The sequence below is a fragment of the Myxine glutinosa genome, chromosome 10 (assembly GCF_964187855.1).
Source record: "Myxine glutinosa chromosome 10, kmMyxGlut1.1, whole genome shotgun sequence".
In the NCBI taxonomy this organism is placed as follows: domain Eukaryota; kingdom Metazoa; phylum Chordata; class Myxini; order Myxiniformes; family Myxinidae; genus Myxine; species Myxine glutinosa.
In genome coordinates this window covers 5,635,583-5,652,971 of record NC_136270.1, presented here as the reverse complement: position 1 = coordinate 5,652,971, position 17,389 = coordinate 5,635,583, and the positions used below count along the sequence as shown (strand labels likewise).

The 17,389-nt window shown below is 43.9% G+C and overlaps 1 protein-coding gene across 2 annotated transcripts in view; it reads right to left on the bottom strand.

Annotated features, from left to right (window-relative positions):
* Nucleotides 1-17,389, bottom strand: part of LOC137433492 (UNC93-like protein MFSD11) — a 290,101-nt gene that overhangs the window by 81,192 nt on the left and 191,520 nt on the right. For both annotated transcript variants that reach the window (XM_078785282.1, XM_078785283.1), the window contains exon 4: nt 4,530-4,637. In XM_078785282.1, the coding sequence (XP_078641408.1) occupies nt 4,530-4,637 (108 nt within the window). The remainder of the gene's footprint in view (nt 1-4,529; nt 4,638-17,389) is intronic.

Here is a 17,389-nt window from a genome sequence, read left to right as displayed (position 1 = left end):
AATTTGGGGGTAGGGGAAACTAAAATGACTGTAGTTTCGCTCTGGATGGGTCAATCTTAACAATATACCACTCATAATGTCCGTCTATGTACATCAAGAAGATTTATGCAAAATATTTTTATTGTGTCGGTCACCAGAGGTCAAAAGGTCACCAATTTTAGGGGGTGCCCAAAATTGACCATAGGGCAAGTCATGTTGCTAGAATAAAGTAACAAATCACCCAATGGTGATTTAAACACTTGGAATGCATATTTTAGAGGTCTTCCGATAATTCTAAGGGGACATTATTGAGTTGCTTTTGCAAAATTATATTTCGGAGCAATTGATTTTAAACCATTTCTTGTAAATACCTAAAATCCAGGGTTTCGGTGGCAGGGGAAACCATAATGACTGTAGTTTTTGAGTGGATTGACCAAAATTGAAAATCTAATACTCAAATTGTATAGTCTATGTACGCTCTATCATAATGAAACTAGATTATGTAAATTATTTCAATATGTAGGTCATTAGAGGTCAACCAAAGGCCACAATTCTAGAGGTCGTAAAAATAGCCCAGAAGAACATGTATTTGACTAAAACACAAGTAATGAACAAGCGTTACGCCTAGGTCCCCCCTCGGTGAAGTGATGCGAGTTGACAAAGTGGAAGACGCAAGGCGTCCATCTTGGATTTTGACGTGGCGACCCAATTTTCAATAGCGTTCTCCCTTATGCGTAGATACACCCACACACCAGATTCGAAGTTAGTAGTTCGTTTATTTTTCAAGATATTTCGCTCACAAGGTTCAGACATACATGGCGGCGGCAATCTTGGATTTTGACGTGGCGACCCAATTTCCAATAGCGTTCTTCCTTATGCCTATATACACCCACACACCAGATTAGAAGTTGGTACTTCGCTTATTTTTCAAGATAGTCCGCTCACAAGGTTCAAACATACATGGTGGTGGCCATCTTGGATTTTGACGTGGCGACCCAATTTTCAATAGCGTTCTTCCTTATGGGTAGATACACCCACACACCAGATTAGAAGTTAGTACTTCGCTTATTTTTCAAGATATTTCGCTCACAAGGTTCAGACATACATGGCGTCAGACATACATGGCGGCGGCCATCTTGGATTTTGACGTGGGTTGCACCCACACACCAAATGAGAATTCGGTCCTTCGCTTACGCACGCACGGACGCACACACGGACGGAGGGGAAAACCATAGTCCCCCTTTCGCTCCGCGGTGCGACGGGGGACAATGAGGGAATGGAGTCTCAATAGTTATAGAATGCCTATTTCTGAGGCTGTGTGAGACGATTCTGATGTTTTTATTGACTCATTTTGGTTTATAAATGTGATATTGACATAAAATCTGCTTATGATTTTCAGGGTTTCAAATTAACACATGTGCCTCTTAGTTTTGAGTTTACTCAATAGATGGCAATATTCAAGCTTTTGTTTTAAGTTTCATCTTGAGAATTTGATCATCAATGTAATCCATCTTTTCACATCTTCTAGTTGACATACGAACAAACAATGCAGGTAAGATTGTAAGGACAACTTCCTAGATCGAAGACAGGCTGCATCTTGTAACCTTACATGTCATAATATAAACAGAAAGGTGTAATTAACAGCATTAATTCAATTAATTAATTCAACATGTGTTATTCTCTGTGCATTGCATCATTTAGGTCTAGGAAGAGGGAGTAATCATTATTTGTTGTGCATTCAGTTTTAAATTGGACAACTTTTCCATGTTATCAATTCCTTCTTTCATGGTGTCTTTTAAATGGTTTAATGAGTATGTTTCACCTTTAGTTTTCTTTATAACGTTCCAACAATTGTAGCCCAAGATTTAAGCTTACAATTACGAGAAATATTGAAAAGAAATTTATAATAACCCAACACTATTTGCATTGGGTAGTAAGTTTTTGCTTTGCTTATCACAGATTCTTCATTGAGAATGACCCAACAGTCACAACGTCAAAGAAACAATGGACGCTGGCCCTACCTTACCACCGAAGAGAGCTCGACTCCACTGCCGTTTGTCTTCTAAACTGTAATGAAAAAGACCCTTGCGCCAAACTCACATCGCCACAGGACCTAGTGTCATGGGAAACGCTTTTGAATGCTGAAACTATTAGAAAATGTATCCCAGTCTTGGACTTAGCAAAGGACCTTCCTGCTGGGGAAATTCCCCCAATACGGTATCATCGCCGATGTCGGAGTCTTTTTACAATGAAAAGAGACCTGGACGCAAGTGAAAAAAGAAACTACGAAGGAAGAATCTGCTGCGGACATTTTTTCGAGGCAGCCGCGGAGAAAAAGCGTTAGTACGGGCAGAGTATATGATGCCACGTGTATATTCTGTCTGAAGGTTAAGTATCTTAAAGGACAAAATACAAGAGAACGATTAGTGCAATGTCGAGAGCTGCGCGCTGACCAAACAGTACGGGATGCTGCTTTATGAAAAAAGGACACAAGGATTCTAGCCCTCCTTGATCGAGAACTGGTGGCAGCAGAAGCTCATTACCACCGCACCTGCTATCGTTTTTACACAAAGGAGGATCATGAATTGTCTCAAGGGGGTCGGCAAGACATTGATGATCCTGAGACTAAGTATGCTAATGCATTAGAGCAGGCAGAAATTGAATTGTTTTCTTACATTCAAAATGACTTCATCCTTAACCCAGATATCATTCCAAGGACACATCTAACATCCAAATTAGCTACTAGTCTTCTTGCTCATGGCATCAAAGAAGTGAAACCATTAACAAAGAAACACTTACGCAGAAAGCTAGAACAAGAGTTTGGGGAAACTCTCCGGTTTGTAAATGAAACAAACGGTAAACTTCTGGTTTATCCAGCAAGCCTGAAAACTGACCAGCTTGCAAAGGAACACTTTTCCATGAGAGAGGAATACAACATCGTCTCGTCCCAGGAGGAAGACAATGTCTTGACAAAAGCAGCCTTACAACTTCGGAAAATTGTCAGATCGCAGGAGATAAGTAAGGAGTGGCCTCCGGATACTGAAATAAAGAACTGTTGTGTTCCCGAGCCTGTTAAAAGTTTCTTCTGCACACTACTGACCGGAGATAGAGGCAATAACTCAAATTCAGAGATGGTAGAGAGACTGGCAAATTCATTTGGGCAAGACCTAGTGTATAAAATTACGAACGGCAGGGAAAAACCACCTAAGCATGTTCTCTTACCTTTCGCGGTAAAATCATTGACAGGAAATGTCGAGTTAATTCAGACATTAAATCGTTTAGGGCACGTTGTATCATATTCAAAACTTGAGGAAATAGACACGGCTCTTAGTCTGCAAAAGTTGTCATGTGGTGAAGACACCCGGTGTTTCAGTGTCATACCGGTGTTTCGCAGGCAGGGTTAGGCATCAATGTGTGTGCCGTCCCTCTGGTGGACGTTAAACTGGGCAACCCATGTGCGAGCATTAGTTGGTGGACGTTAAATATCCCCTGGTCCATCACAAAGTGTAGGCGAACTCTTGTCAGCACCCTGAACAAATTCCAAATTCCTGGATCTTAAGCCGAGTATCGTGTGTCAAGAGTAGCGACCCGTCCGCGATTGTAACACTCGACAAGAAACTGTTTCGGTCGAACTGATCTGACATGTATGTATGTATTATGCCCCTCACAAACGTACACCAACCAGAGCTGAGGATCTGATCACATGACATGGGTGGTGTGATTACGTCTGTGTCTATGATTATTTCTGTGATGTTATTACGGCGTACAACGGCTGACTTCACACACCGCCATTTTCATTTATATGCCGTTCAGGCTGAACATATCGTCGAACCTGTCATATATCGCAATCGCCATGCTCTACCCTTACGTATTTCATTCTGTGAAACACAAACAAACTGTTAAAGGAGGCTATCTGACATCGGTTATTTTCAAAAAATTGAAGAAATGTGTGTCAACAATATTTCCACATTGTGTTAAAAAAATTTACAAATCTGGTATCTTGAATTATTACTGTCCAAATAAAAATTTATCACCAAGCCAAATGTGTCCATTAATTAATTGTCTCCCTGTTATTTCAAGAGAATTACCCCATTTGCTTTGCCTCCAAAAAGGTGTCATTTTTTGAAAAGTGTCATATTAAAATAATATTTCCAGGGACATTCCTACCACCAGACACAAATTTGTAGGCTCTCTATTTTATACTGCACAAGCACCAATATGAAAGGAGTCATTTCTTTAAAAAGAAAATGTATACACTTCCAAATATCATCTAATAAGCCGATTTGTTCATCCCTTTTGGGAAGCAAAACACAGTTACCATACATCTGTCAACTCAAACAGTGAAGTCAACAAACAATTCCATATTTTGCAATAACATGTTCGCTTGTCCAAAATAAGACAAGGGAAAAAGTGTGTACAGGGTTATAGTGTTATGATGATCTTGAAAGGGGAAAGAGGGGGATGGGGGAGTAGAGGGGAGATGGGAAGCAAGAAATCTAATACCAATTCCACAAGTCCAAAATATCTCAACGCGTCCACATTTTGCCTACCTGTAGATTGCCCCTCCAATGACCATAGACAATCTTGGCCCCAGCAGTGCCACCACAGAAGAAGCAGTGATGCTTGAGACAGAAAAGACTCCATAGATGATAGACTGGCTAGGAAAGACAATTTTGTTAAACTTGTATTTGTAAATATCCATCATTATCATTAATGTTCTGCCTTATAAGCTGGTAGCTATTGGTGTGGAGGGTCTCATGATGTGGGAGAGGGCAGGACAAGGGGATGAGAAAACATGTGAGGAGGCAGGGCAAGGGGGAAGCTGGGAAGGGGTGGGATGAGGAGAGGGCAAGGTGAAGGAATGAGGATGAAGCTGTGAGGAGTGGGGTGTGTAAGGGGTGGGGTGAAGCAGAAAGAGTGACATCATGTGGAGGGACCCTGAAGAGGGGTCACAGAAAAGGGTTGGGGTTGGAAGGACACGGGCATGTAGAAAATGCCGAGAGGGAGGGTATAGACGTTGAGGGGTTTTACACCGTTAATGGATGTGAAGGGGCATTGATTGTCATGTGCAAATAACCTCTGCAAACTGGACTTCTCATGATCCCCAATTTACAGACATCAGGGGAGGGGTGTAATGAGGGGTTGTTGAAGGCACAGAGAGAAGTAGTGCTGTAGGTACGGAAACGTTCTGTCCAACATTTTGCAAACAATAGGTGGTATCCAAATAATCCATTTAGCATACTGTAAAACCTACAAAACGTCACCCTACAGTCCCTACATACTCATTCAACAGCTAGTAATCTGCACCTGCAAACTGATTTGGAGAATATTTTTCATAATGTAACAATGGTTCAGATAAACAGTTTGTTTTTGGGCAAATCTGGAACTATCTTCAGTGTAAACAATTTATCTCAGCATCTCTTGGTCTCCACAGCTATCACTTCAGACCAGACTCAGTGTTGTAATGGTTAGCGCATCCACTCTGACTCTGAGTTATTTCAAGGAAACTTGCATTTATTTGAAAGTATCCTTATTTAAGCTTTGATAGTGATGCAAGATGGTTTCATTGACTTCTGCAAAACATGTCAGGGCTCGACATTATCGGTTGTCCGACTGTTCACAGGCAATTTTGTCCATTGGATAAGTGAAAATCTCAATAAACCTATCTGGTGGACAGATCTATTTTACCACTGAGAAAATTTATTAAACTTGACACATCTTGACCTCAAACAGTTCTTCTTTGTGGAAAGTCACTGATTATATCAGTGATCAACATAATCTTTTTAGACCCGACCACACCTGCACGCCGACAAAAACGTCAAAGAAACATAAACTGATCTCCCCACATGCTCGCAGTATGAATGGTACGACAGGTGGGTGGTTCGTGCGCAGCCCGGCGGCTGCTGGTTGCATCATTTTCAGTGGGCGCATCTGCCGCTGATGCAATGCCTCTCTATAACCAGTTATCTGGTACTCATTTTGCCGACCTCGGAAAGATGACAGGATGAGTCAACCTCACCTGGCATTAATTCAATGGGATTCAAACTCAGGACCTTAGGATCCCAAGCCCACCGCCCTAACCATTAGGCCAACACCAGGTGATAGATGGACAGGTGTAATGGTTGAAAGGACATGGAAAATCTAAAACCTACAAGGCAGGAAAAAAGTTAATCTTGAGCACTGCTGATATACAACACAAACTATAGCCAAGAGCACAAGCTTTAAAACTACTGAAAGAAATCTGCAGTAAAATTAGGCAGGCAGGTAATTTTTGCTTATGTGGGTGGGGTGTGGCCAGGGAGGTTGGGAGGAGGGAGAGGGAGGGGCAGAAGGGGAGGTTAAGAGGGGCGGAGGTGAAGGGGTGGGTCGAATAGGGAGGGACATTCCCAAGTGATCAGTTTAATAGTTCATCTCCCCAAGTATTGTTTTCTCAACATTGCATTATTATTGCTTCACGGCAGAGTTTCATTCTTCTTTGATGATGGGGATATGGAATGAGAAAGGAAAGGGAAGATCAAAGTATACATTATTTATTTGAGGCCATTAGCATCAACATGTTTCCCTCAGCATTTGCAAGTGTATCCTCACTATAATTGACAGACCAGTGTTTGTGTTTTTGATCGTCATGCTACCCCTCCTGTAGTTCTGGCCCAATTACATCCAGACTTGTTACCTAGGATCAGCATGACCCCGATTAATGTATAGAGATGTTTTTATCTTTGCCTGTGGTCTTGGGAGGGGAGGGGATGATGGTCGCAAATTCTCTATGAAAATGTGAATCATGTAGCGCCGCCTCCACGTGGGACGATGGTATTACAAGGGGTAATATGTGGGGTATTACAAGTCCCCACCTTTTACAGTAGAGTATTCCTGTCCCCACATTTTCCAGTGCATTGAGGCGTTTTGAATTATAAGCAGTAGGCATGTTTTTGCTTCATGCACGTAACACGGGTTATTTTATTATTTTTTTTTGGAGCAATCGAGGTAGCTGTCAGTTGCCTATACACCGCCCAAATAAAGGTATGTGTCAGAAGAGCACGTTGCATGCTTAGAACAAGGTGACTTTAGAACAAGGGTGCATACCCTGCTAGTTGTGCAGAATAGAGGCCCAAACACACAAAAAAATTAAATGCAGAAAATTACGTCAAACGCAAAAATGTCTGGAATTCATGCTCGTGTAATGTTCATAACCCGAACTCCCCCTTATTTTCATGCGTCTCTCCAGTCACGGTCTTCCCTGACTCATGAAATGTATCAATAATGTAGCAACCAATCACTCCTCTGCACTTTTTTATTTTCTACAAGAGCAAGGCTTATGGAAAAGCAAGGTTAAATTGGCAGGGGCTAACAGTGCAAAAATTGGGCACAACCAGCAATGGGATAAATTAACAGGAAAGGAAGAGAAAGAAAGAGAGACAGACACAGAGAGAGAATTCATGAATGAATATAAATAAATAGAAAAATGGAATGAATGACTGAATACATAATACACAATAAAAACAATTTCTTAAAATGCCAAAGAATGTAGGGATGTTACTCCAACAAGTATGTACAAGAAATGATCATGTGACATTTCTTTGAATAATGGTCGACCATAGAAAAGACAAAGTTATATCGAACTTGAACTCAAACATGCGCACTCGCACACACGGGCGATGGCGGCGGCATGATTTTGTGCTGACTCCCTATTGCCTGAGACGGAGAGGACCAGGGCCTGCGTCAAATACATAAATTTAAAAGACAGTGGGGACTGACCCGAAAATGGCAGCTTTGATGAGACAAGATGTGCGTGGGGTGCCCGATATCACATGCGTATGGAAGGAGCACCACAGCTTTGGCAAAGCAGAAAGCTGCGTGTGTGACATCCAAAGTTGTGTGGATCGTTTGGGACGCGGCCTGGCCTTATGACTTGAGTTTTTCCGTCCCCATCATCAAGAGAGCTTGATGGGACTTAGAGAGCCTGTGCCGGATGGGAAGGCCCAAGCTTTGGCGGAACCGGGTGGGAGGCAGGTGATGCGACGCCTGAAGTCGCGCGGATCGTCTGGGACAAGGCCTGGCTTTACAGGTTGCTGGGTTTTTTCGACCCCATCATCAAAATATGTGCATGGGATGGATGCCTGGTATCACACCGTTCGACATGCGTTTGTGACATGGGCTGGCCCTGCAGCTTGATGGAACTTGGAAAGCTCGGGTGCCGGATGGGAGGGCCAAAGATTAGGCGGACCCAGGTGGGAGGAGGGCCTGAGCTTGGGAAGACCTGGGCAGGAGGCAATATTTGGTGGACCTCCTCTTGCAGGGCTCTGTCCGTTGAGGATGTAGGAGACCGAGGGAGTGCGGGCTTCGTGGGATCCGATGTCGTGCTGAATTTGGCAGCATCAAAGGATGAGACCGAGGTGGATGAGATTGAGATTAATGAGATCGAGAGGGAAGAGACTAGGACAGGCATACCATGGAGGCCACTTCAGGGATGGTGAAAAGGCAAACAGAACAAGGATGGGGAGACGTGGCGTGGTTCCTCGCTGGAGTGGGGATGGATGCTTAAGGACTGGATAGGGCTCCGTTTAGTCTTGCAGATGGAGATGAGGACCGGTGACGAACGCATGCACTCGTTCTCGTACAAACAGACAAACACACACGCCGTGATTTGCATTTATACACATTCACCTCAGAAGTTCATTTATACACATTCACGTCAGAAGTGCAAAAAATATGCAATTGTAAATCTGCCAAGGTAAGGAATAAACAAGGAATATTATAAGCAATCTGAGGAAGCTACTCGGAAAAGGAAGTCTAGAAGTGAGGAAACAGTGGAGGCAATGAACAATATTAGAAGAACAAAAACCTCGTGATCAAAAATGGATAGCTACAGAAACTGAGGTAGAGAAAAGCAAAATATTAGAAGAACAAAAACCTCATGATCAAAAACGGATAGCTACAGAAACTGAGGTAGAGAAAAGCAAAATATTAGAAGAACAAAAATCTCATGATCAAAAACGGATAGCTACAGAAACTGAGGTAGAAAAGACAAAAAGACTTGAAAGACAGAGCTCAGAATCAACATCGGAGGTTATTAGGCTTTGCATTTTGCAAAGAAAAGCTTAATGAATACACTTCAATGAATTACACGTGTGTGTCAGGGTGTCGATATCGCCCAAAGTCCAGCATGACTAAAATAATATTTGAAGGAGCAAAGACAACTTTCCATGCAGTAATGATTATTTGTATATTTGCTTCGTTTATCATGTCAAAGAAGTAATTGAAATAAAGAGATTGCATGTAACATTCTTCAGAAAGACCAAAATGGATAGAACTAAATATACAAAGCAATCTATCAAGGATATTGACAAAAAATGTCCTTGATAGATAATATTTTTTAAATGTTAGAGGTACAGCACCCTATTTCCAAGAGAATAAGAAAATCTTTTTGCCATGCTTCGTCAAACCGGATCTCCTCATAGCTTTTAGACAAAGAGTGCAAATGAGCTCAACTGGATAGAACCAATGAAGGCATTGATTATGAGAAAAGGATCAGAATAAACATGTGGCAATCCAGGAAGTTGAAGGCTTGAGCAAAAAACAGAAGTATATGCTTCTGAAGAAATACCCAGTTGATGTTGTCCACCTTTTTGATACAAGGTTTAGAACACTTTTGCAGGCGTTACATAAACATAGCGGCTTAGGAAAGTACAAGGTAGTTGACTATTTTTACAGAATTGAATTTGAGCAAAGAGAAAGTATGCATGCCCATTGTGTGCTATGGTTGGCTGATGAGGCAGTTAATCCTCCACCAGAGTCTTCAAAAGAAAGTTTCCTAACCTTCATTAACAGCATACAGTCAACCCTCTGCTATCGCGACTTCAGCTATTGCGTTTCTCTGCTATCGCGGCTACCTAGAAAACTGCACAAACACACGACTATTGCGCCCCAAATACGGGCTATAGCGCACTGGACATGGTGGAAAAAATTCAAACAGTCCGGGTGCTACGTCATCACTGAGCGTGGGGTGATTCACGTGCTGATTGGTTGCGACGTCACGACGTCAGGGGCGCTGTGATTGGCCGCCCGGCGCCATTCAAGTGTGCATCGCCTCAGAGTGAAATAATAGCAGTGTCCAAACCTTCTTTTGTGATATAACAATGGCCGATATACCCCGACCCCGTCCTCCCACCATTGCCCAGCGTAATGCGGTGGCACCTGCAAGGGAAATCAAGAAGAGGAAGAACTTAACTTACGCTCAGAACAAACAAAGTGAAGTGTTGGAAAGAAATTTGGGATAAATGAGTCAACAGTGCGAGGTATTTACCAAAACCATGACCATATCAAGGCCCATATGAATCTTCCCTCATCAGAAGCAGGTGCCCAAGCTATGCGAAGCCATAGTCAATTGCTCCTCAAGATAGAACTATTACTAGGACGATATCTGGAGAGGCAAGCAAAGCGAAACTTGGCGATTGATACTCGTGAAATTATGGACACTGCCAAGGACATTTATGCTGCTTTGGCTCGTAAGATGGGTGTGCAACAACCTCCAGTCTTTCTTGCATCCAAAGGGTGGGTAGATAAGTTCATGTCCCGTCATAAAGTGAAAAGTGTTAAGATATCTGGCGTGGTGGCAAGTGGGGACAAGTCTGCAGCCCGTGAGTACCCTAAATCTCTAAAAAATATTATCGATGAAGGCCAGTACACTCCCGATCAATTTTTTAAAATATGGACGAAACCGATTTCTATTGGAAAACAATGCCTCGGCGAACATTTATCACTACCAAGTCAGCCAAAGTTCGTGGAAGGAAGGCCATAAAGGAGCGTTTCACCCTGCTGTTCACTATGAAGGAGTCAGGAACATGCCGCCTTAAACCCACAGTTGTGCATCGAGCTAAAAGACCCAGGGCCGACAAAGGATGCAACATGAACAAATTAAATGTGCACTGGTTGACATCAAAGAAGGGGTATATGTCAGCCAAACATTCACAGGACTGGCTCAAGGAGGCATTCATTCCCGAGGTTGAGGATTTTTGCAAGTTGTTACGGATTCGTTACTTCCGTTGTTGTGGTTTTCACCCACTTGACATATTTCTGATATTATGTACTATTATTATTCTCAAAAGGTTTATTATTCATGAACAGTTATCTAAAGTTAAAAAGGCTAACTTTAAATGATACCGGAAACCGAACCGGAAGACGATGGGAGAGAAGAGGAAGAGGCATGGCGAGCAAAGTCGGAGAAGACGCGTGACGTCGAGGCTCCGTAGCGAGCATGGTCCACCGAAAGTCGGGAGGGAATTTTGAGTTGCTCTCGACTGGAGAGCGAGATTAGGACTTCGACTGGATGACCGTTGGAGCGAATCACCTTCGCCTTGGAAAAGGTTACAGGGACATTGAGGAGTGTCCTTTTCACTCGCTGGGAGCACAGTGAGTTATCTGACTTTAGTGATGGTACCATCCTAAGCGACAAGGTATATAGAGTGCACTCTTAATTGCCATTTGTTGTACCGTTATTCTTGTGTGTGATTTTTAATACAATATCTGTTCATTTATAATCATTGGTGTGGTTTCACTATTGATTTCTAACACAGAATAACATATTTTTCTGCCGGGGCTCCTCTCGGGGTTCGGAGGTTTACCGAGACCAGGAGATCGGTGAGGAACCCGTAACAAAGTCCCAAAACACAAGGTTTAACATTCTCCTGCTCCTCGACAATGCCCCCTGGACATTCGCCACTTCTAAGGGCCGAGCATCCTAATGTGAAGGTCAAGTTTTGCCACCAAACACGACTTCCTTGTTCCAGCCCCTCGATCAGGAGGTCATATCAGTTGTGAAGGCGTCCTATTCCACACGGCAATTTAGGAAGATGCCGCAGGCAACTAAAGACACTGCCTTTATCCAGCAATTGCTAGACAGTGAGGATGAGGATGAGGACATGGTTCAATGGGATACTGAGGTAGAACAAAAAGTGATTCGGTATTGGAAAAACTACAATGTGAAACAGGCTATCGACTTAATGGTAGACTGCTGGAACAATGTTACCCCTGCCACTATCAATCATGCCTGGCGTAACATTTTGGAAGGTCTGCCTGAGGACCGCCAGGTACGTCACAGACTGTTGAGGCAGAAATAGAGGCAGCGGCGGAAGAGGCACGCCAAATCCCTGGAGCTGGTTTTGCTGAGACTACTGGTGAGGACATCCGAGAAATGATACAGCCTGCTGCAGTTACTGTCGCTGAAATAATTCAGGAAGATGATGTGGCACAATAAGAGGACAGTTCAGGAGAGGATTAGGAAGGTGTAAATGTGAGGCGTGAGGGATTATCCATGGCCGACATCAAGAAGATGACAGACTTGGGTTGCCAGCTACGCCACCTCCTTGAACAAGATTTAACAATCAACAGCGAAGCAAGGTGCTCCTTTATTAATAAGGCACTGGCAGGTTACGAGGAGCAGTATCACGCCCACGTCAACTCCCTCCGCCAACGCCAGATCACCGAATTCTTACGTCATCGCAACGAGGCACAGCCCTGTCTTTGAAGAGCCCTCTGACGTTGAGGGCTTCTCTGGTGCTCAGCTGACGCAATCCTGGACGAGTTAGAGGCACGTAGGGGTGGTCAATAAGACTCCACCCAAGCCTCGGAACCTACCCAACCACCTAAGCCCCTCATCGACCCCAAAAAGGTAAATAAAATGGTAAAAAAGTACTTTTTTACCATTGTATTTTTATTTACATATTGTGATTCTTGTTTTAATGTTTCTTTATATGTTAATGTTTCTTTATATGGTAGAAAAACTTGGTAAAAAAGTGGCAAAAATAGGTTAAATATGTGGTCAACTTGGGGGTCCTGGCACCAATTAGAATTATTACCATAAGTTCTTCAGTTCGGCTGTCGCGATTTCGGCTAACGCGCGCCGATAGCGGTACCAATTAGGCGCGATAGCCGAAGGTTGAGTGTAATTAAGACGGCTAAGGAACGTAAATCAGACAACACTGGTATTAATAATCCAATAGCAAAATACCAAAACACATAACCATACTTTTACCTGCGAGAACATAGTTCAGAAATTAATTATAATAAAAGAGACAGAAGGTCATGGTGCAATAGATGGAAAAGAGAAAGGTGAGGAGCTGCTTTTACCAACAGTATGTTGCTTTGGTTTCCCAAAATATCCCATAATGAGGACAACAGGGCTCGAGGCATTTTCCAAAGATACACCTGTTGAAATTATAAAGAGAGCTAAAGTCAATGCCACCAAGATAAAGAAATACATCTTGAGACAAACATATGGATCTAAATCTCGCTGGAAGTTTTTAGCCATGACTTTTACTGAAACGTTGGCTAGGTTAGGCATGACATATGAGGTCTACCTAGAGGCTCCAAGGTCAACTGTTACCAAAAGGAAGTTACACGTTTTTCTAACGAACGCTCATACAAAGATGTTTTCATTAATTATTTCAATCCAAACCTATTAGAAGCAGACAACGCAAATATGGACTTTCAAGTTGTTACTGATCACCTTGTTACGGTTTGTTACGGATCTCTACGGATCTGTTACGGATCTCGACCAATTGTTACGGATCTCTACGTCGGCCTTCCTCCTTAAGAAGGGGGGATTAATCCCCTTGTCCGCGACTGACCGACGTGAGTCCTGGGGGTCCCAACGCTCCTTCCGGTCAGGAGCAGCCAGGGTATTTGGTCGACAAAAAGTCCCAAGGACCTGAGTGCCACTCCTGACCGTGAAGCATGGGAGGGACTCCCGCTCGAACCCCGGTTTTAGATGGTCTAGTTGCCGAGCGGTTTTTAGCAACCCGAAGTTCGAGTCATTAGCATTCACTAACCCGATTCCGAAACTGGTGTTGGTGTTGGGCTAGCGGCCTGGTGTTGCCTGGTGTTGGGCTAGCGGCTAGGGTGCCGGCTTAGGATCCTAGGATCCTGGGTTCGAATCCCGGTCGATCGCTGAATTAACGCCAGGGGGGTTGACTCAACCTGTCATCCTTCCGAGGTCGGCTAATTGAGTACCAGTTCACTGGTAATTCCCTGCTTGTCGTAAAAGGCGACAAAAAGGGTTGGCGGCAGGAAGGGCATCCGGCCGTAAAACATTGCTTCAAAAAGGGGACCTAAAAACAACAACAACCACGGTCCCCGAAAAAGGCCAACCCCCACTTTGCGGAGAAAAATGGCCTCTAAAGGTGTTTTTTTTTTTTTTTTAAAGGTGTTACTGATCCTTAGTGTTGCAGAGTATTGCTGTGGGTATATATTGAAAGCCGAGACTGGACAAAGCAAGTTGCTTCAAGCTATTGAGGAGCAGTCATCTAGAAGTGGAGACTCAAAAGATGTGAACCTAAAGAAGCTTGGGAAGGAACTTGATGATACAAGAGAAGTGTCACTCCAGGAACTCATGTACCATCTTGTTGGATACAAAATGTGTGCCTTCTCAAGGAAACAGAAGTTTATAAACACTACTACACCTGCTAAAAGAGACGGCCTGCTAAAAGCAAACATTGAAGATCTTGGTGACAATGACGACATATTCTACCCAAATATCGTGCAATATTATGAAAACAGGCCAGCATTACTTGAGAACTTTACCTTGGCAGAGTTCACAAGTGTCTAGGACATTTATAATCGGTGTAAGAAAGAAGATAACTTGGACAATATTCCGGAGGATAATTCTGATGTTGAGGATGAAATATGTGAATCAAATGCTGGCATTCTTGTCTTGACATGGGGACAATCAGAAAGAGAAACAGCATAGTTAGTAAATACGGAGACGTTCACGAAGAGGTTGATAATAAGTGGAAGGAATTTGAGTCAAATAAGGACCTTTTGGCTGAGCTTGAGAATTTTGATATGACTGACGATGATAAACTAGAGGAACCAAGTGAATATGTTAAAGACGAAACAACAAATAAGGAAATTCTTGATTTTATGAAAAAGGCATCATCAAGGATTTATGATGGTAAATCAGTCAATATTGAAGAAAGACAAAAGCTAAACAGAAACATTAACTCTTGAAATCAGCAACAACATAAAATAGTTGATGACTTGCTTGAGATGCCAGATGCTAAACAGTTCAGCTTATACATCAGTGGTGATCCTGGGACTGGGAAAACATACCTGATCAATACACTCATTCAAGCACTGTGGACAAAACACATGAGATCAGGTGTAGATCTGAACAAGGAGCTCCTCTTGGTAATGTCACTAACAGCTGCTGCAGCTAAGCACCTGAAAACGGGGGATACGATACATGGGAAGTTGAAAATTATGGGTGGTGAAGACTTTGAAAGATTTCTGAACTTTTCAAGTGAGGCCAAGCTTGCAAATGACTTCTTGCAAGAAAAGATAATTCTTTATGAAATAAGGATGGTGGGAAGTAATTTGTTTGGATGGTGGGATAAGGATGGTGGGAAGTAACAACTCAGAAAATGAGATCTAAAGATATTGTTGCGGATATGGGATTTACATCCATCCATATCCGCTTGTAAATATTCCCCTATTTCCTCAATACTTCCCAACTCTCCCCAATCCCCCATTTCCTAGTCCAATTTTCTGTAAACAACACTCTGTAGACCCGACCTCCCCCTATTTCCCCCATTAAATGTCGCACCCAGGTTCACCGCATCTCATGTAAGACAACTATAGGACATCTTGCTAGTTATTATTAGTCTATGTCAGTTAAGGACTCGTTTCCATTAATTCTGACCCTTCGTGGCACCAGAATGTGATTGTATGGCACCGTTAGGAAGTTTAGGACCTCCCGATACCTCCCCGCAGCTCTTCCTCACGGTTCAGCAACAACAACAACAACAACAGCAGCGGCGGGCGCGGGAAGTGCGCGTCCTCACTCCGGCTTGGTTGGTAGGGGGTGTTGGGAGGGCACTAGGCCTTCCCAACGAGCCGCCATCGAACATGTGCTCGACGGGGTTACCAAATAGGGGCTCCCTGTCAGCTCCTCGTCAAGGGCGGAGCCCGGTAACCCCCGCACCCAATGGAAGCGGCGGACCGGCCCCAGTGGGGCGGAGCCAACCAGCCGAGGGCGTGTGAATCCCCGTGGAGCATGCGCAGCAGAGGGAGTGGTGACGTCAGATGCGCGCAGAGCTGAAGGAGAAAGGACGCACCCTCTGAGCGCCGAGAGACCTCTGCCATTAAGAAAGACCTCCCAAAGACTGAGCTGTATCCTGTCCCCGAGCCAAGGTGCACCTTGTGCCATCGGTCTACCTGCCATCAATCCCTGTGTGAGTCAGCCTTGTCCGTTTGTCCGTGGTCTGTCTGGGGCTAAGTAAGCCAGTTAGATAAGCTAATCTTTGCACTGTCACCTGCTGTAAATAACCTTGACTGCTCCTTTTTGTTTGTGTGGTATAAATAATAAATCCTGTTCCTCTTCTGTACGTCTTCGTCCTCTTCTTCCTCTTTCCATTCGATCGCTTTAGAGTTTTCCCCAATTGAATATCTGTGACGCGATTTGGCCAAAGTTCGGGGTAATCGGGTAAACTGTACGAACACGGCGGCCATTCCGCTCGGTCAAGCAACATCTTTAGCCGCGTCCATAACATTTGGTGTCAGGAAGTGAGATTGGACCCGAAACGCGCTTCACGCGCTCGAAATTATTAACTGTGAAATTTGTTTTGTTTTAAAATAAAAACCCGAATTTTGAGATCGCGCCATGGCCAATCAAGGCGATCGGATGTCGGCGGGGGGGATAGACGGGTTAGGGGTAACCCAGGACTTAGGGGAAGAAAGGGAGGAGAGCAATGAGGTGGTTGAGGGTGTATCAGGCGCGCATAATGGCGCTCTCGCGCACGAGGTATCAGGCGCGCAAAATGGCGCCTTTGCGCACGCGGTTACAGCGGCACCAGATCTAGCCGCGCCCGTGACCGTAGCAGCGCCGCTGGGGAATTCGGACCTTTTTATGATACAAATGGGGGCCCTTATGGAGAGGCTAGAAGCCAAAATGGGACAAATGGGGAACCGGATGGATGCTCAGAGTGAGCAAATGAGGGCTGATAGTGAGCGATTAGAGGGCCAAATGGGGGCAATGAGGGACGAAGTGAGGGGTACTGGTGAGGGGTTAGACAAGAAATTTGGGAAGTTAGACAATAATTTTGAGGGGTTAGACAAGATATTTGGGAAGTTAGACAATAATTTTGAGGGGTTAGACAACGGGATAAAAGAGGTGAAAAATGGGTTAATGGGGTTAGAAAATAGGATGGAAGACAAATTGCGGGAAATAGGGGAACAATCTGCCCGGGAAATCAAACGAATGGGGAACCAGATAGAGGAGGTGCAAATCGGGTTAGAAAGTAAACTGGATGCTCAGAGGGATGAATTGGGACAGATGAGGGTGGCATCTACAAAAGAGATGGAGGAGATGAAAGAGGGGATACGACGAGGTGTAAGTGAGGAGGTCTCGGGGGTACGC